We start from the raw sequence: 21,663 nt of genomic DNA on the forward strand, positions 1-21,663 counted from the left end.
CGGTTTCCTGTATCAGAGCTTTCACCAGTTCCTCCATTTTAGCGCTAGGCAGATAACAGTCTTAACCCCTTAAGACCGGAGGGCGTACTATTATGTCCTTTTAAAAGCGTCTCTAAACGTAATAGTACGCCCTCCAGTTTTTTGTAACTTACCCGGGCGCCGGCGATCCCACGCCGGCAATCGCGGTTGGGGGGACTCCCAGGGAGCCCCCCCGCGGCAGATCTTCCTCCTCCGGTCCCTCCCGGTCATGTGAGAATGAGGTCCTTGCGAGGACCTCACAATCACATGGCCAGGATAGCTGCCTGGTGCATTGACAGCAGGGGGACTAACTGTAATGACAGTTGGTCCCCCTGCTGGCTGGAAATAAAATGAAATTAAGTGTAAAATTAAAATAAGTGTAAAATAAAAAAATATATACTTAGATCATATATATATATATATATATATATATATATATATATACACACACACACACACACACTGTCTAGGTGTATTTTAATAATAAATATATATATATATTAATATCAAATTACACGTAGACCGATACTGATTGATTAAATATATATATAATTATTGTTATATATATATATATTTATATATAATATAAAAAAATATGTAAATACGTAAAAATATTAAATTAAAAAAATTAAAACTAAAATATATAGATGTGTTTTATTTCGTTCTAACTGTATTGTGATATTAATATATATATTTATATCAAAATACACGTAGAACAAAATAATATATATACCTATATACATAAATATATACGTATATATCACTATATATATACCTATATATAAATAAAAATGTTTTAAAAAAATTATATATATATACACACACACACACACACACACACACACACACACACACACACACAGGGAGTGCAGAATTATTAGGCAAGTTGTATTTTTGAGGATTAATTTTATTATTGAACAACAACCATCTTCTCAATGAACCCAAAAAACTCATTAATATCAAAGCTGAATATTTTTGGAAGTAGTTTTTAGTTTGTTTTTAGTTATAGCTATTTTAGGGGGATATCTGTGTGTGCAGGTGACTATTACTGTGCATAATTATTAGGCAACTTAACAAAAAACAAATATATACCCATTTCAATTATTTATTTTTACCAGTGAAACCAATATAACATCTCAACATTCACAAATATACATTTCTGACATTCAAAAACATAACAAAAACAAATCAGTGACCAATATAGCCACCTTTCTTTGCAAGGACACTCAAAAGCCTGCCATCCATGGATTCTGTCAGTATTTTGATCTGTTCACCATCAACATTGCGTGCAGCAGCAACCACAGCCTCCCAGACACTGTTCAGAGAGGTGTACAGTTTTCCCTCCTTGTAAATCTCACATTTGATGATGGACCACAGGTTCTCAATGGGGTTCAGATCAGGTGAACAAGGAGGCCATGTCATTAGATTTTCTTCTTTTATACCCTTTCTTGCCAGCCACGCTGTGGAGTACTTGGACGCGTGTGATGGAGCATTGTCCTGCATGAAAATCATGTTTTTCTTGAAGGATGCAGACTTCTTCCTGTACCACTGCTTAAAGAAGGTGTCTTCCAGAAACTGGCAGTAGGACTGGGAGTTGAGCTTGACTCCATCCTCAACCCGAAAAGGCCCCACAAGCTCATCTTTGATGATACCAGCCCAAACCAGTACTCCACCTCCACTTTGCTGGCGTCTGAGTCGGACTGGAGCTCTCTGCCCTTTACCAATCCAGCCACGGGCCCATCCATCTGGCCCATCAAGACTCACTCTCATTTCATCAGTCCATAAAACCTTAGAAAAATCAGTCTTGAGATATTTCTTGGCCCAGTCTTGACGTTTCAGCTTGTGTGTCTTGTTCAGTGGTGGTCGTCTTTCAGCCTTTCTTACCTTGGCCATGTCTCTGAGTATTGCACACCTTGTGCTTTTGGGCACTCCAGTGATGTTGCAGCTCTGAAATATGGCCAAACTGGTGGCAAGTGGCATCTTGGCAGCTGCACGCTTGACTTTTCTCAGTTCATGGGCAGTTATTTTGCGCCTTGGTTTTTCCACACGCTTCTTGCGACCCTGTTGACTATTTTGAATGAAACGCTTGATTGTTCGATGATCACGCTTCAGAAGCTTTGCAATTTTAAGAGTGCTGCATCCCTCTGCAAGATATCTCACTATTTTTGACTTTTCTGAGCCTGTCAAGTCCTTCTTTTGACCCATTTTGCCAAAGGAAAGGAAGTTGCCTAATAATTATGCACACCTGATATAGGGTGTTGATGTCATTAGACCACACCCCTTCTCATTACAGAGATGCACATCACCTAATATGCTTAATTGGTAGTAGGCTTTCGAGCCTATACAGCTTGGATTAAGACAACATGCATAAAGAGGATGATGTGGTCAAAATACTCATCTGCCTAATAATTCTGCACTCCCTATATATATATATATATATATATATATATATATATACATACACACACATATATATATATATATATATATATATACATATATATATATATATATATATATATATATATATATATATATATATATATATTAATTCTACACATTTATTTATGTAATAATTTTACATAATTAGGTATCCTAATTAATTACAATTAGCAGGACCTGCCTGACAACCCATGCCGAAAGTATAGGGAATTTAATTTGCTAGCACTATATTTAACCCTATAACTTTCCAAGACACCATAAAACCTGTACATGGGGGGTACTGTTTTACTCGGGAGACTCGGGAGACTTCGCTGAACACAAATATTAGTGTTTCAAAACAGTAAAATGTATTACAACGATGATATCACCAGTAAAAGTAAAGTTTTTTGCATTTTTCACGCACAAACAGCACTTACACGGACGATATTATTGCTGCAATACTTATTACTGTTTTGAAACACAAATATTTGTGTTCAGCGAAGTCTCCCGAGTACAACAGTACCCCTCATGTACAGGTTTTATGGTGTTTTCAAAATTTACAGCGTCAAATATAAGGCTTGTGTTTCATTTTTTTCACATTAAAATTCGCCAGATTGCTTACGTTGCCTTTATGACCCTATGGTAGCCCAAGAATGAAAATTACCCCTATGATGGCATACTATTTGCAATAGTAGACAACCTAAGGTATTGAAAATGGGGTATGTCCAGTCTTTTTTAATAGCCACTTAGTCACAAACACTGGACAAATTTGGCGTCTTTTGCATTTTTCACACACAAACAAATACTAACGCTAACTTTGGCCAGTGTTTGTGACCAAATGGCTACTAAAAAAAGACTGGACATACCCCATTTGCAATACCTTGGGTCGTGTACTATTGCAAATGGTATGCCATTATGGATGTAAATTTATTTCCTGGGCTACTATACAGTCTCAAAGGCGTATCCAATCTGGCGAATTTCAATTTCAAATGTAACACGCTATATTTGACCCTGTAACTTCCCAAAACACCATAAAACCTGTACATAGGGGGTACTGTTTTACACGTGAGACTTTGCTGAATACAAATATGTGTATTTTATTGCAGTAAAAGCAAACAGTATTATGACATTGACAGTTAAAATGTCACGTAGAACTAAAAAATTACAAAATGTCTTATTTTCTCCCATTTTTTTCATATTAAATTATGTTTCATAGCTAAATATTTGATATTAAATAAAAGCCCTGTTTCCCCTGAATAAAATGATATATAATAAGGGGGGGTGCATTTAATATGAAAGAGGTGAATTACGGTTGGACAGACATATAGCGCAAATGCCAGGTTTTGTTTACATTTTGTTTCGTTCACAACTTGTACATTTGGCTGCGGTCTTAAGGGGTTAAAGGTGCTGTGCTATTTATTTGCTTAACAGGTCTGCAAAAATAAGAGTCCTCAATAAGCATACGGACGGATGACTGGCACACCCACACACTCTCAATGTGCTACTGTGCCCGCATTCTCCACCATATTGTGATCCTTGTTTGCAGATAGCACGGTCCTCTAGGGTAAACAACAGGCACAGTCCTTTTATTTTCATATAATCCAGGCACTTTATTTGTAAGTCCACACAGGAGACAGCAGTAAACGAAAACAAATATAACACAAAAACCTAGCTCGTCTGAGCACTAACTAACATCAGATTCCCTCTCGCTCAGGGGTTAAACTATAACAAAATAATATTGGTTTCATCAACCTAGTGTCTTTGTCAGCTCTCAGCACTCCAGTGTTTTGTCAGCCTGCTGCTTCCAGCTCTTCAAGAGAGAAAACAAACATTCTCCCCTTACCTGCCTAGCAGGGAGGAGTTTATTCCCACTGCTGCAGCGGATTACCTGCAGCTGAGCAGTGGGTTGGAGACCGTCCAAAAACCCTGGTCTGGATCTATGTCTCCTGAGAAAACTGCTAAACTGCGGAGTGGAGCACAGGCCCACCCTGCTCTCCAAATGCTCCACCCCAGGGGACAAATAACTAATTATTCATTTCAGTTATGTACACACAGAAACACACACTCCCCCTGGGGTTAAAAATCATATGCCTCTCTGAACAATTCAGTCGAAATATAAACTCCCTCACAGACCACCCCATTCACCTTTTCACAATATAAATATATATTCATTCAAGTAGTATGGTTGCACTCACGGGAATTTCTTTAAAATATAACTTTTATTGTGGTTCCATTAAAATAAATCAACGTTTCAGTCATCATCATAATGGAACCACAATAAAAGTTATATTTTAAAGAAATTCCCGTGAGTGCAGCCATACTACTTGAATTTATTATGTTTTGGCCCTGGTAATGCACCCGGTTTTGAAACAACTGGTAGCTTGTGTGCAAGGTTTTGAAACAACTGGTAGCTTGTGTACAGTATATATATATATATATATATATATATATATATATATATATATATTTATATATTTTTTTTTATTATTATTTTTTTTTTTTTATTGTGAGTAAAAGTTATAAAGTTAATATCCAGCAAGTCAGGAGAGGTTACAATGATTGTGTTTGTATATACTGGTAAATATTGCAAGCACCTCTCTTGTATTCCGTTCAGTAATGTCAACAGACCAAGGTGCACTTTTCTTGATTGGAGAGGCCATTGATCTTAACATTAGAATACCACAGTAATTAGAAAAAGCTTAGTCAATTGTTGCAGCTGATCTTTAAAGAGCAACAGCATGGGCAAAGGCCAATAGATGTTAATTTGCTGAGGTTTCAATGCATAATTAATTTCACAAAATGTGAGCCATTCAAAACAGTTGAACTGAACAATTTCAACACTATATATAAAATACAATGTTAAACAAAAATCTGTACACTAGTCAAGCCAAAAGACTTGCTTTTCCCACAGAAATCACAAATCTGCAGTGATGTTAATATCGCAAAGTATTCTGGGTGGGCATATGCAAATTAGTTTAACAAAGAATCACATTTTTGCCTCATTCCATTTTAAACATGGATTCCTTTGAGTCTGTGTTTGCTGTATACAACAGCTTTGGAACACCACTTCGGAAAAGATGCAAAGCTAGTGAACCACTCATGGACATCTGCTTTGCATTAACAATGAAACATTTGCATGAGATTGGTTACTGGTTTGCTTATTGAGGCTCGGTAGTGCATACATACATACATATGCCCACCCAGAATCCTTTGCGGTAGTAACATCACTGCAGATTTGTGATTTCTGTGGGAAAAGCAAGTCTTATGGCTTGATTAGTGTGCAGATTTTTGTTTAACATTGTATTAACTATCCACAGACTTTAGGTGGAAGGGGTTTTCAATCATATTTTTTCCCCACCATAAACTATTTGGATTTGTTACATACATGCATACATAAAATTGTCCAGCACTTCATAGACAAATAAAAAAAAAAAGCGGATGTTATTCTTGGTGCTTCCCCATGCGCAAATATAACCAAAAACATTTCAACCAAACCGAGTCATTTGTCAAGATCTTGATAATGACTTTGTTGGATCAAAATGATGATCTTGCGGTCCAATACTCAATTTATGCAGCTCACGTATAATTGTGGGAAAAAATAACTTGTGTGATGCTTACAAAACATTATTAGTTTGTATGCTTGTTTGAGTGTGACATTTCCAAAGGGCTGTTATCACTTGCCTATTTTTTGTTTTTATTTCACAATTTATACAGCGCTGGGAATATGTTGGTTCTTTATAAATGATAAAATACTATGCAACTTGAACAAGAGATGAGTGCATTACACAAACATACACTTGATTCAATAATTAATATGCTAGGAATATGCACAAGGAACAAGAAAATCACTGATTACATTGATACTGCAATTTTGCCTTCTGGTAAAGGAGGCCTCGCCTATTGTCTTGCAACAATGATCTATTATGAGTGAGCTATATTAAGTAGCTTAGTATTTCATATTTAGATCCATTCTAGTGTAGGAGAGATCATACATTAGAAAAATGAAAGCTAGGCACATTAGTACAATCAAATAAAGCACAAAGTGGTAAAGAACATAAAACTCATAAAATCCATTAATAATAAGGAAACTCAGCAGATTATTGCATTTGAATAATCTGGCTGCCTGACTGATGCTTGACACTCCTGAACAATAGGGAAGCACATTTTTATCTTCATATATAAAGCAAAGACATTCTAGTGTATGATTGTCTTACCTGACTATTTTGCATGACTCCCAGGTTTGAAGCACCATTGACTGCCTTAACTGATGCAGGTATTTCATACAATGCTTGCACTCCTTGTAAAGATGCAATCTTATTTTCGTTTAATTGCTTGTTAAGCCAAGAAATTACTAGGGGATAAAAAAAATAATAATTCAAATTGAATATTAAGTGGATAAGCTTTTCTTTAGCATTTAAGTGGGTACATCCACTGGCACATTCTAAATAAAATTATACATTCTATTGCACTTAAAACGCACCATAGGTGGAAAAAGAAATTTAAGAAAAAGCTTGTGTGAAGACTGTATTAAAATATACAAAGGAAACCATAAAGGATACATTCCATAAGTAAGCATATGTACACAAGATGTTTTGCACTGAAAACAGGCTACTCACGATCAATATTTAAGCCTGGAATTGTTTGCCAACAATTTTGAAAGGGTGCAAGTACACAATTTATATGCTACATATTATTATGGAACACGTATTAAACTGTTCAATAATATTGTGTTCTGGCAGTTGATAAAATTTACATGAGTTTACCATTGGTGAAAAATGAAATTCAGAAAAATGTATAATAACTAAATGTATAACAAACATTTGTCACAGCCAACACAAACGTGGAAATGTCAACATTTCTCAAACACATATTACATAGTTATAAACAAGGCACTCTTCTCAGTTTAGAGCAATCTATGGAAGTCTGCAGTGATTGAGTACTTTCTTCAAGATCAATTAGGCAGCTCAATGGTTTGTAAATACCAAGATAAAATGTCAATGCTACACAAAAGGATATAGTGAGGTTTGTAAGCTACATGAGTCAAACATTTGCAAAGCAGTGTAAGGGACAAAAGGCACACATTTCATTGGTATGTTTGCTGAAGAGTGGTGGAGAATAACATTGTTTTTTTCTTGGAAAAAGGACATTCAAGAGAATGATATTTTCCAATAACAAGGTGGTAAAAAATAATAAGCTTGTAGAAGTAAAACTCACAATTTTGACACACAGAATACCGAGAAAAAAAATTGCTTAAAGATATATGAATTGACATACAACATCAAGACAAAGTAATGTCAACAGGTCTGCAACATTTACCATTTTCATTAGTCTTTAACAACTGTTTGCCTTCTTCCAACTTCTCCATTGTGTTGTCCAGTTGCTCTTTTAACTTTACTAGCTAGGAAATACAAATACATGTGACAAAATGTTAGAACTATTTTACTTTGAAGAAAAGAGACCTGACAGACAAATGCCTGTAGGACTTTTCAGTGTCATAATGGCTATGGCGAAATTGCTCTACCCTTTCCATATCTCAGCCCTCTCGCTTTACACTTATGCTAGGAAACATTTCTAAAACAACCTAGGAAAATGTCACTAGAACTCATAATTAACCATAATACTTCTGTTCCGAAAATCCTTAAACAGTCAATGGGTGCAGATTTCTTACATATGTGTATAAGATGGCTTATAAATCGGTGTATAATGGGTGTATAAATACCTGTATTTTTATGTATGTGAGCTTATAAGAAATAGGTATTGGATGAGTAATAAAACTTACCTGTGCTGGTGGATAAATATATGGAATTCATAAGGTGGAGTGAATGTGACTTGGTGCGCATCTGAATGGGGTGTATGTGACAGGGTGTGTGGAGTAAGCCGAAACATTGCTGTGATTTTATTAACATGTTTTAATAAATGGCAGCCTGAGGTCTAAGGTGGTTTAAACGACTAATGAATTGATCTTTAGGTGGGGCTTGTGAGAGACCTAGTAGGTTCACGCTAAAACCACACTTGCCATTAACAAGATAACTGGGTGATTGTACACAGACTCTATTTGAGTTGTAGACAGAGTCATTTCACCTTCAAAGGCAAGGCAATGTGTCTCCTTAACCCAGCCCCTTCATGTGTCTCTTTAAGCCCCTCAGCCTCACCATGTGTCTTCTTAACCCCCCAGCCAGTGATGTTTTAGCCGCGAGGCAAACAAGGCATTTGCCTTGGGCGGCATTTTCCAGGGGGCGGCAAAAAAAGGCACCCCCAAATGCCCAGGGCAAGGGCCTTGTTAGCCTTGGGGCTAACTGACAAGGCAGGCTGCTGGGCGGTCAGGCGGGCGGCTGACGAGGGAGCACTTCCTCTGAGCTGTCTGCTCAGAGGAAGTGCTCCCTCGTCTGCTGCCCGCCCGCCAGTGCCGCCCGAATGCCCAGCAGCCACTAAACCCCCAGGGAGAGAGGGACCCCCCCCTCCCCCAGTCTTCCCAAAGGTAAGGAGGCTTGGGGGATGGGGGTAAATAAAAAAATGTGTTACCGAGTGTGTCTGTCTGAGAGTGTGTGTCTGAGAGTGTGTGTCTGTCTGAGAGTGTGTGTCTGTCCAGCAGGAGTGGTGGCACTGGGCCTGAATGTACCATGAGCACCCATTATTACATGTACTGGGATGTAGCAATGTTTGATATGAAGTGGCCTCTATATGCTTTTGTATGATCCTTATGGATGGTAAAGGAATAGTCTAAGCACCAAAATCAGTTTATCTCAATAAAAGGGATTTTGATGAATGGATTCTGCCTTTACAGCCTTAAAACAGCATATAAAAAACAGTGCAATTTCCAGGAAATGTCACAGATCACATTTTAAATTCTAATTATACTAGTGGTTACTAGGGATCCTTGACAGGAATAGATTTAATATTGAATCTATTTAAATTCCAACATCAACATAAAAAGTATGCTGATGCTGGGTCCATCCTTTTCTTCTAGGATTGGCGCATATGGGCTATGTGTACACAGTCTCAATGATAAATATACGACTTGACAAAACCATGACATCACCAGAGATGGATCAGCCTAGTATTCAAAGCAGGTTAAAAAAAAAACATAATGTAATAAAAATATTAAATGGTTATGGAAAGGAATGGCATGCTCCTACCCAGTTTTTATTGGTATACACACCATCAGATATGAGATAGAGGTCTATACTTGGGACACATTTTCTCTATACTGTATTTGACATTCTTTATTCATGGATGCTAGGGTTACAGGTGTTTTATTCTCTGCTACTGTCATATCTGTGATGGACAAGTATTATAGACAAGTAGTATATATGTAGGATATTAGGTTTTACAATATGCATTTGGTCGTCAGGGTTATGCAATCTCAGCAGTCTGATTGCACTTTAGAACTGCCTTTATTTTTGATGCTGTCCCCCCTCTCCCCCAGTCCTTCCTCCCCCCCCCCCCCATAGAATGTTTTCCAATCATTGCATTACACAATTTGTAGAAATGTTAGGGTTGAGAAAAGCTATTCAGTTACACCATATGTTGATACAATAAAGACATATGTTTGCGCAGACCTTTTATGCCAATAATTATATTGAAATTAGACAGACTGAATTATTAAAATTATCCTTCATTCTGCTGATCTCAAGACCAGCCTTATTAACTTCCACAGGTATGCTAATCTGTGTCTCATTATCCTTAAGGTAATGTACAGGTTTTAGACAATACCCTATTTAAAAACCTTCAAATCAAATATGTTGAATAGTACTTCTAGCTTTCATTACCTCTTCTTCTTTGATCTTCAAGGTATGCTTCAGATTGCTTAGCTCTGCTCTGTCCTTCTCCAAGATATGGTCCTTTTCTCCAATCAACTTTTCTTGCTGCATTGTCACAGCATTTTTAATCTTTATCTTCTCTATTAATTTCTTCATGTCGGTCTGTAGTTTTTTGATAATCTCATTAGCCTATGGGAACAGTGCAATTGGTTAGTACATTGAAGGTGTCAATTTATGATCATGACAGATATGGAATTTTAGTTACTTTTATAAGTTCTTCAGAAAGGGATTTCACAGTTGCTTCCAGTTTTCCAGTTTGTAGCTGTTTTTGTTCAAGTGATTCTTCTAGCTTTTTCTGTTGGGAGGAAATGCAATTATGTAAAAATAGATTCTTTACAGCAGATGCAAAAAAAAATATTAAACTATAAAATTGCCTTGCTAAAAATCATGCTTTAATTATGGAGATAATAAGCCATAACCTTTTTTTTTTTTTATAAGGCAGTTGAATAGCCTTTAGAGTTTCCAGTTCCTATTTGCACTTCTTATAGAAACACCAACCTTGTGTTCCTGAACACTTTCGCAAGCATTTACACTTCGAGTTACGACTTGTTCTTTGTCTTTGACTTCCTGCTCTAGAACAGCAGTTCTCGTCTTGAATTGGTTAATAAGCTTCTCTTTTTCATGACATTCTGAATCCAGAGTGGCATTCTCTCTTCGAAGAGAAGTTACCTCCTGTTTTGTTCTGTGGCACTCCTATAAGACAGTATAGTTATATATTTACTTCTACTTCATTTTGATTATTTTATTAGTAATTGTATATTATATATTTGGAAAATCATAGGCAAGGAAAAAAAAATCATTATAAAAAAATATATATATATTCACATACATACACACACACACACACACACACACACACACACACAAAGTATTTTACATGGATATGTTTATGTTAAATTTTAAGTAGACAAGCATCAACATCTCAATTCCTAAACCTTTCTTCCTTTTTATTTATTTTAGATCAATTAACCTAGTGTCTAATAAAGTAGACTATAGAGAGAACCAGTGACTAATTAGAAAGAAGTGTAAAATTCCCTATATGCATGGTATTATCAATGTATACATGTCCTTGCAACTTACTGGACTTTGAACAGAAATGACTGTTAACTACCATCAATATCTACTGATAAACACATCTAGAAATGCAGGATGTGCATAGTTAAATAAGAGTCACACGGTTTATGTGGTAAAACAGTAGCCAAGTATGATTTAATTAATAATATGCATTAGCCATTAACAACCATATTAAACCTAGCCCAGTTACAGATCAAACACGTTTAATAACCATCAAGGTTAAACAGAATATGGATTTAAAATATTGCGCACGTTGCTTCATACCTCTTCCATTCCGGAGAGTTTGCTTTTAAGTTCTCGTATACATGACTCAGACTTGTACTTCCTCTCTGTGAGGTCCTTATTAATGGATTCTAGTTCATTTACTCTTGATTCCAAGTGTTGTATTGTTTTGCTGCTTGAAGCTTCCAATTCTTTCTTTTGATGTTCATACTGGAACTGGCACTGAGTTTGAATCTAAAATAGGTTTAACATTCAATTGATATTTTTTTTTCCCCCAATTATTTTTTTTAACAATAGAATCTGAAATAACAGGCATGTACAACATATCTCAGTATAAATCAATTATAAACTAACAACAAGGGAATAGTGAGTTCAAGTAAAATCAGAAATAGCCATAGTCCATAAGGGGATACAAAGTAGGAGTAAAAAAAAAAAAAAAAAAAAAAAAAAAGTATTTAACATTGAATAGATACTTTAAACTCAACAGGATCAGAAATAGTTTGTTTCCCGTGACTATTCTGAATTGACCTTGATGAGAATAACAAAGGTGCATATACAGTATTTAGTAAAAGATTTGCTGACATAAAATGATGCTTCAGTGCTATTAACTGGTCACAATATAGTTATTTCATCATTGAAACATCCTACACTTTCACTAAGCCATGAACTGTGGGACACTGACTACTCAATTGCACATTTTAGATAGAAGAATAATACAATTCCTCATACACAGCTATTTTTCAGCTCAGCATTGAGTGACAACCTCAGTTTTTATAGAATGTTTTCACTTGGCACCTTTTTTTTTTTTTCATCACATTTATACTTTGTATGTTTTGGTTTGAATATTTATACTAATTTTAAGAGCATTGTGCAAGTCTTATGGAAAAGCAATCAGAGTGACTGACTATTATAGAGGAAATTTATAGATGCACACATAGTGTATATGTAAATATATTCAATAATTGGTTAGTACATTAAAAGCATCAATTTATGATTATGATGGATAGTTACTTTTATAAGTTCCTCGGAAAGGGACTTTACAATTCCCTTTAGTTTTCCGGTTTGTAGCTGGTGAGTGTGTGAGATTGAGATAGATATAGATATCTATCACTCACCAGCTACAAACCAGAAAACTAGAGGTAATTGTGAAGTCTCTTTCCGAGGAACTTATAAAAGTAACTGTCCATCACCGGAACATTTATATATATATATATATATATATATATCAAAAATTGTGATTGAAAACTATTTCCACCTGAAGTCTGTGGATAGTTAATAGAATGTTATACAAAAAATTGAACACTAGTTAAGCCATAAGACTTGCTTTTCCCACAGAAATCACAAATCTGCAGTGATGTTACTACCGCAAAGGATTTTGGGTGGGCATATGCAAATTAGTTTAACAAAGAATCACATTTTTGCCTCATTCCATTTTAACCCCTTCAGGATCGGACTGTTTTGGCCATGTTGTACGTTAAGGACCAAGGCTGTTTTAACATTTTTATGGTGTTTGTGTTTAGTTGTAATTTTCCTCTCTCATTTACTGTTTCCAAGTTATATCTTGTTTTTTTCAGGACAAGAAGGGCTTTCTTTACATACCATTATTTGCATCATGTCATAATTTACTTATGGTGAAAAATTGAAAAAAACAAACAGGTTTATTGACTTTTGCTTAAAAAAATCTTTTACATATCTAAATAAGCCAATGAAAAAAACTGCTAAATAGATTCAAAATGTTGTCCAGAGTTTAAAAAACACCCAGTGTTTACATGCTTTTTTGCAAGTTATAGGGCTATAAGTACAAGTAGGATATTGCTGTTTCAAAACATACATTTTTAAAATGTATCAATAGTGACATTTTAACACTTATCTTTCATACATCTCTGAATCACACCTCATGTGTAATTTTTTTATTTTTTTTTGAAGTAGACAACCCAGGGTATTCAATATAGGGTATATCCAGTCTTTTTTAGTAGCCACATAGTCACAAACATCAGTTAAGTACATAATACTGTTATGATGGTTCAGGACCGTCACCAGTCCTCAAGGTGATTTTTTTTTTTTTTTTATGACTGTCCTGAACCGTCAGCGGCCGTGAAAGGGTTAAACATGGATTCCTTTGAGTTTTTGTTTGCTGTATACAAACACAACTTAGGAAAAGATGCAAAGCCAGTTAACGGTTAACAGTGACGTGTTAAACTAATTTGCATATGCCCACCCAGAATCCTTTGCGGTAGTACCATCACTGCAAATTTGTGATTTATGTAGGAAAAGCAAGTCTTATGGCTTGACTGTTGTGCAGATTTTTGATTAACAATCCACAAACACACACATACATTATATATATATATATATATATATATATATATATATATATATAAATGAAAAAAAAGACCTTGCACTCCTACTCACTGTCTTATGACCGAGTAGCACTTTGTATGTAGAACAGGTAATTCAGCACTCCCAGGTAATTCACAAATTCTTTACTTGAAAAAGTGTTGAAAAATGTCAACATTTTAATTCCACATGGGAACTTTCATCAGGACGAACGCCTGATCTGTCCATCATGATCATAAATTAACTCCTTCAATGTACCAGGCCCCAAATACACCCTTATAATGTGCAGTCCTCTTGGTTTCATATGAAAATAAAAATTATGGAGATTAGGCTTACTCATCAGTTTTCTACCCCTCCCTGTCACTGTGTCACAGGTGCCTTACTCCAAGGCCTTTTTTGTCCTGCAGTGCAGAGAGGGTCTGGAAGAAGTATTTCCCAAAAAAATGGGTTCATCTCATAAGCGCTGGCATTAGGTTGCTGGATGAGACCTGCCAAAAATGAGGCACATTGGCATTGTGGCAGGCTTATACAAAGTATGATCATCTACAGTAAGTAAACCTTATTTTTTGCCTAGGTTAAATGTTTATTTTATAAATCACAAAAAAAAAAAAAAAAAACTAACAACCCTCCTCCCACAAACTATTACATTCTGTGAGCTTTGCAGTTGCTGTTCAATAAATGAGTGAGTGTGCTGGATCTTATAGGTTATAAAGAATTTAGCCTGTCATAACGTAACCGTAAAACTGAAGCACAATAGTATGCAAAAATGTTTGTCAGGAAGATATCAATTAGGCAAGATGAGGTTAACCTTCAAAAATCCGATTTCACACCCTTTTACAGAGGACTTATTTTAGACCTGTGTATATGAAATTTTCTATTGAAATGTGATGGCCTATTAGTGAAACCTCAGTGACACAAGCTTTGATTTTCACACTACAAAGAGCTTTCGGAGACAGCATCGCAAAGCACTAGCTGCATGTAGAAGAGTTAGAAACTTGAGCAGATTTTTTTTCCCCATATCTCCCCACTCACTCTTTGAATCTCTTTTTAAAACCAGAATAAAAACAAATGAGACATTAATTGAACCTGCAATGCTTTCTCTCGTTCTGCAGTGATTTCCTGTGTATGCTTGCTAGTTAATAAAGAAGTCTGAGATGTCCATTCATTCCGCAGCTTATCCAGTTCTTTGCACTTCTCTGACAAGGCCTAGGAATAGAATATAAATTTAAAATATCACTAAAGCAAATCTGATTTTAAAACCAATTAAAAAAAAAAAATTGCAAAATGTAATCCTTGTAAGAAAAAGTATGCTTTGAGAGTATGCATACCTCATCAAAAATGTAACCATTTGCATCATTATTATGCTTGACAAAGTTGATTACTTTTAACATGTACTATTTTCATGCATCCATATAACCCCCTATAATCTGGTAACAACTCACATATATGTTTGTTAAAGGAACTTTATAAACACCATAAAAATATATTTTAAATAAATTTATGGTGCCCACAGGTCACTGGTGCTTTCTTACCTGAAGGTTTTACACTGTTCTTGAAGGTTGCTCTCCAGAGTCAAATCTCACTTCCTCCAGTGGTAACCGCTTTGTTCAATTCAGTTTGAGTAAGTACAGAGTACCAGAGGGCAGGTGTACCGCTGATTGGCTTAAAGCAGTCAGCTCTAAGCCAATCAGTTTCCCAATCAAAAAAGGTACATGTGGGTAAGAAAATACCAGATACGTCTGGGCACCATAATTACCTAAATTTGATGAAGTTGCTGTGGTGCCCATACAGTTCCTTTAACTATAGAGATGAACAAACATAATACCAAGGAAAATACTGGGAAGTGACCGCTCCCTTTTGAAATTTTAACTTATGAGGATGTAGTTCTTTCAGTGATCTGTAAAGTTATCATGGCTATTGCAAGAATATGAGGAAAAAAATATATTATATATATATATATATATATATATATATGAGGTATAGTGGAAGTAAAACCTTTTTGCAAGGATATAAGAAAAATACAAGCATGGTATGTTCTTACCACAGTAGTTTAATACCCAATTTAAAAAAAAAAAAAAAAAAAAAATAGTCCAAGAAATTTAGATTTGGGATCATGGTGAATATTAATCTCTAAACTTTACATCCGGAACATATGAATTCTAAAATTGTGGGAGTAGGATTTCATGCAATAATTTATCCACACAAAATAAAATAAATAAAGTAACTTTACCTGTTGTGTGACACAAAGTCTTTTAGAAAGATCCTCTTGTGTTTGTTGAAGCTTTTCTTTTAAAGAACTATTTTCCAACTACATGCCAAAACAAAAGTAAATGTGTCATTTTAGCAAATCACATAATATAAAGAGTATACATATATGCAACTCTAAAGAAAAAATATTTCATAACCATCTTAAAATATAGTTTCACATGGTCTGCATTCTTGAAACTGAATGTATTTGAGAGACAATTCTGTTAGCTACTCTGTATTTATAAATTCAGTAACTAGGGTAAGAAAAGACCATTAACCCCTTAAGGACCAAACTTCTGGAATAAAAGGGAATCATGACATGTCACACATGTCATGTGTCCTTAAGGGGTTAATAGTGTATATAATGCCAAAATACCAGAGTATTGCAGTATGCAATGGTACCTTTTTTATTGCAATATGAATATATATATATATATATATATATATATATATAAAAACTTTAAAATGTGTATCTTGTAATACCTTTTTTATTGTAGTAAAATAATTTTTAAATAAGCTTTCAGACGAACCTCCCTTTCTCAGGTCTTAAGCTTTTCTGAGCAAGGAAACACACAGAATTTGAGTTGAGTTGTGATACAGAGGTTAAAGCATCATGAGCGCAGAGAAGACACAGGTTTGATAGAAAATAGACCCCATTCTTGCAGAGGGTTGTACATATCTTGTGTGAAGATCACAAAGAGGGGGAAGAGAGAAAAAAAAAGCAAACTGTACAGAAGATGGTGCTAGAAGGAGGGGGGGGGGGAGGGGAGTGAAAAAAACAAAAATAATTACTACTTATATTAAGAAAGCATGAACTCCCATCCAAGAGTTACAGGATATGCATGGAGGCCTATATCCAGCATGCACAGACACACGCCACACATACTCACAAGTAGTGCCTACACATACATATATGTGTATATGGGAATATATGTATTGGTGCTTGTGTGTGGATATAGGTGTGCATGTACATATATTTGAGCATTTGGTTGTATTTATATGTATATTGTTGTATGTACTTGTGTATAGTTGTACATATACACTACTTGTGTATATGTACGTGTGTGAGTATGTGCGTCTGTCTGTGTATGCTGGATATAGGCCTTCATGCATTCTAAATACAAGTAATTATTTATTTATTTTCATTCTTCTAGCACCATCTTCTGCACTGTTTGCTTGTTTTTTTGGTTGTTTTTTTTTTTTTTTACATATTACATCTACATCACTGGACTAATAACGGCTACAATTAGTCGCGAACACGAAAAGTTGTTTCAAGGGGACTAACACCTGGACTGTGGCATGCCGGAGGGGGATCTATGGCAAAATTCCCATGGAAAATTACACAGTTGATGCAGAGTCTGGTTTTAATCCATAAAGGGCATAAATCACCTAACATTCCTAAATCACAATGGATATGGATTGACACCTGACATATTGACACCTTGATATATGGATTGACACCTGTCCTCAGAGCCCCTGATGCACACGGACACAGAGCAGAATAGAGACTGTTCCCCCTAAATAGGGTCACTTGGCAGATATGGATTGACACCTATCCTAAGAATCCCTGATACACACTGACACAGAGCAGAATAGAGACTGTTCCTCCTACATAGGGTCACTTGGCAGATATGGATTGACACTGTCCACAAGGACAAGCTGCAGGCTTTCTGGAAGGGCCCATACAAGGTGGTAGAGCAGGTTTGTGATACCACCTTTGTGATCGGTGTGCCCCCATCACGGGAGGCAAGCGCATGCTCCATGTGAACATGCTCAAGCCATACCACGAGTGCACGGAAGAGGTAACCGCGATCTGTGCACCTGCCACTGAAGATTATGAAAATTTGCCACTCCCAGATCACCTAGACCAAAAGGGCCAGAGCGGAGACCTGGGAGAAGTACAGTTAGGAGAACGGTTAGACCCCAGGAGCGAACCCAGGTCCAAAGATTAATCCAGGACAAGGGGGCCACGTTTTCCAACCTACCTGGGTACACTCCATTAACCACTCACAAAGTTGAAACCCTAGACCAGACCCCCCTTCGCCAAACCGCCTATCGCATACTCGAAGCAGTTAAAGAAAATATGCAGAAAGAAATTGAGGAAATGATGCAGTTAGGGGTGATAGAACACTCTGACAGCCCCTGGGCCTCCCCGGTAGTACTAGTACCGAAACGGGACGGCACGACCCGTTTCTGTGTAGACTACCGGAGGCTAAACGATAAAACAACCTATCCGGGGCATAGGGTAGGCGTCTGGGGTTGTTTTATCGTTTAGCCTCCTAGACAAAATGGCCAGAGGCCAGTACCTCACCACAATAGATCTGTGCAAGGGGTACTGGCAAATTCCATTAGCCGAGGACTCCATCCCCAAGTCGGCATTTGTCACCCCGTTTGGCCTGTATCAGTTAAAGGTCATGCCATTCGGGATGAAGAATGCCCCGGCTAACTTTCAGAGGATGGTAGATCGGCTACTGGATGGGTTTCAGGAGTATGCCTGCGCCTACTTGGATGATATAGCCATTTTTAGCTGCTCCTGGCGTGAACACCTGACCCACATAGGAGTCGTACTACAACGGATTAGGGAGGCCAAACTAACCCTAAAGCCCAGTAAGTGCCATATAGGAATGGCAGAAGTTCAATACTAAGGGCACAGAGTCGGGAGCCTGCTACAGAAACAGCCTACTGCGGTCAACTTGCCCAAATGCAATGCCGCCAACAAATTTCTTACGTTGTCACAAGGGCGGACAGGAGTGCTGGTCCGGTGTGACGCTCTGCTTTCAAGCAAGTCAAACCCAAGATGGCGTGACACTGCCGTATCCGGAATGTGGAATAGTACCTGGGGAGCTGGGGGGGTGCCGTTGATGTGGAGCAAGATGCAGCAGCAGAAGAGGACTCAGCCGAGGAGGTTATGGAAGAGGATGGAGTAGGAGGAGTAGAGGAGGTGGCTGCAGGCCTACCTGCAAGTCGTGGCGGTGTCACCAACTCCTTTGCAGAGCCATGCATTCCATGCTTGGCAGCCGTCAGCAGCGGTACAATGCGCAGTGTAGGTGATATACCTGCCCTAACCATGCTTTGCAGACCAGGTATCAGTGGTCAGATGGACCCTTGCTCCAACACTGTGTGCCAGACATGCCATTACTTCCTTTTGCACAATCGAGTACAGGTTGGGGATTGCCTTTTGTGAAAAGAAATTTCGTCCGGGTACCTTCCACTGCGGTGTCCCAATAGCTACAACTTTTTTGAACGCCTCAGACTCACCAGCTTGTATGGTAAAAGCTGGCGGGCTAATAGTTCAGACAAGCCAGCTGTCAGACGCTGGGCAAGGGGGTGACTTTGTGACATTGGCTTCTTACGCTCAAACATGTCCTTGACAGACACATGACTGTGGGCAGATGAGCGGGAACTGCTCAAAGCGAGAGACGGAGTGGCGGATGGTAGAGAGGGGGCAAGGAGGACAGCAGTGGTTGACGTGGCTGAAGATGCTGGACCACGAGGAGGATGGCGGCTTTGAGTTTGTGTGCTGCTTGTACTCATGTGTTGATCCCATAGGCGTTTGTGATGTGCGATCATGTGCCTATGCAAAGCAGTTGTACCTAGGTGGGTGTTGGACTTCCCACGACTCAGTTTCTTTTGGCACAGGTTGCAAATGGCATCGCTGTTGTCAGAGGCAGACACACAAAAAAAATGCCACACTGCTGAGCTCTGCAATGACGACATTCTGGTGGTGGACACAGCATGCGTTGATTGGCGTGCTGTCGGGCTGACCCCGGGTGCCGATGCATGCTGTCTGACTGTGCCACTAGCTCCTTGCGACGACCACCCCTGCTTCCAACTCGTCTCCTCCTCCTGTCTCCCCATCTGAACTTTCGCCCTGTTCTTCTTCTTGCCGAGCGGGCACCCACGTGACATCCATGGACGCATCGTCATCATCAACCGCTTCACTTGTTTCTGACAACTTCGCAAAGGAAGCAGCAGTGGGTACAACACCATCATCATCACACCGTACGCCCATGTGTGTAATGCTGCCTGCCTGAGATATATCCCGGTTATCTACATCCTCTGGCAATAATGGTTGCGCATCACTCATTTCTTCAAACGGATGTGTAAATAACTCCTCTGACATACCAAGTGAAGCAGCTGTGGTGCTAGTGTTGGTGGTGGCAGGCGGGTGAGTGGTATCTTGAGAGGTGCCCGAAGCTAAGCTGGAGGAGGATGGTGCGTCAAGGTTCTGAGCAGAAGCTGTAGAAGATTGGGCGTAGATGATATTTATAAATCAAATCGGGTTCATGAAGGTATGAAATGTCATGTCAGTGAAGATTCCTTGTGTTATTTTAAGGAACATCTTTTACAAGCTGGTAAAGAAGATCTATGTGATAGCTCAGGAATATTGACTGTAAAGAGATTTCTCTTGTTATTGAAAGATTTGTAATTCCTACTATGTATAGTCATATTGATATAATACTACGTAGCGTTCTATAATACATTCCATTTAGTCCCTCACTCCACCTGGCCTTTGTTATGGCACCTCAGTTTAACACTCTAAATGTCATTGTGCTGAAAATTAAAGATGAAGTCCCACATGGCTTTGTAAAACCATTTACACAACTGACAACGCCTTCAAGACAAACTGAATGAACACCACACTCCAAGCTTCACAGCTACCCATGCTCGTAGCATGGTTATGAATCAAGTAGTTCCTTTGATTCATGGGTTCATTTACTAAACTCAAAATTCTAGAAAACTGAAATGCAAAATTACAAAACTAAGCAGTGACTATTCCAGAGATTGATCCTCTCCATATAATTTAAGTTTTCCTACAATTCAGAGTTTATTAGTCTTGGTCCAGGGCTGTACATTCATAGCAAATTAGGAAAGTTCTTCTAGCTATAAACTTATTTTTATTCATTTAAATACATTTAAAAAAAATAGTTCATAAAAAAACTAAAGAAAGGAGGGAGGGACTATTCAAGCCTGGAAGATACTTTTAATTATTGACTTGCTTCCACACATTCTGGCTTTTGTATCCCTAATGAGTGATGTCACATTCTGCCTCACCATCATAAGATTTACTGTATTTTTAATACTCCATAAGCATATTGGGCAATACTTCAATCTTTTCTTCCTTCTGAGTTAAAGACTCAGCAGATTCTCCAAGTCCTCCATACACGCTCAGTCTCATACGGTCAAACACATTTGCTAGCTGATTGTATAAAAATTGAATTATTGGCAAGTCATGATTTTCATCTGCTATACTGACCCACAAGAAGGTTTTAACCTTGGCTCTCTGTTTTACTGACAAGCACTGTTGATTGCATTTAGCTTTTTTTTTTTTTTTTTACTTAAGGGCCATTTCACCTTCAGAAAAAGTTTAGAGCAATTATTTTGCTGGTATATTAATATCAGCAAAGGTATATTCTGTAGTAGTTTTATTCTTGCACTTGAAGGCTTTTTACTAAATCTGTAAGTGCAAATACTAGTCTTAGATTATGACTTATTCCAGCTTCATATATTTTTGTGTGGTTAT

At 37.5% G+C, this 21,663-nt stretch overlaps 1 protein-coding gene across 2 annotated transcripts in view; it reads right to left on the reverse strand.

Annotated features, from left to right (window-relative positions):
• The window catches only part of LOC134612741 (spindle assembly abnormal protein 6 homolog), a 74,870-nt gene that overhangs the window by 22,354 nt on the left and 30,853 nt on the right, over positions 1-21,663 (reverse strand). For both annotated transcript variants that reach the window (XM_063457174.1, XM_063457175.1), the window contains exons 6-13: positions 16,123-16,200; positions 14,979-15,098; positions 11,598-11,789; positions 10,758-10,952; positions 10,465-10,554; positions 10,209-10,388; positions 7,756-7,837; positions 6,654-6,790 (exon numbers count right to left, since the gene is read on the reverse strand). In XM_063457174.1, coding sequence (XP_063313244.1) covers positions 6,654-6,790; positions 7,756-7,837; positions 10,209-10,388; positions 10,465-10,554; positions 10,758-10,952; positions 11,598-11,789; positions 14,979-15,098; positions 16,123-16,200 — 1,074 coding nt within the window. The remainder of the gene's footprint in view (positions 1-6,653; positions 6,791-7,755; positions 7,838-10,208; positions 10,389-10,464; positions 10,555-10,757; positions 10,953-11,597; positions 11,790-14,978; positions 15,099-16,122; positions 16,201-21,663) is intronic.

Source organism: Pelobates fuscus, chromosome 5 (genome assembly GCF_036172605.1).
Source record: "Pelobates fuscus isolate aPelFus1 chromosome 5, aPelFus1.pri, whole genome shotgun sequence".
NCBI lineage: Eukaryota > Metazoa > Chordata > Amphibia > Anura > Pelobatidae > Pelobates > Pelobates fuscus.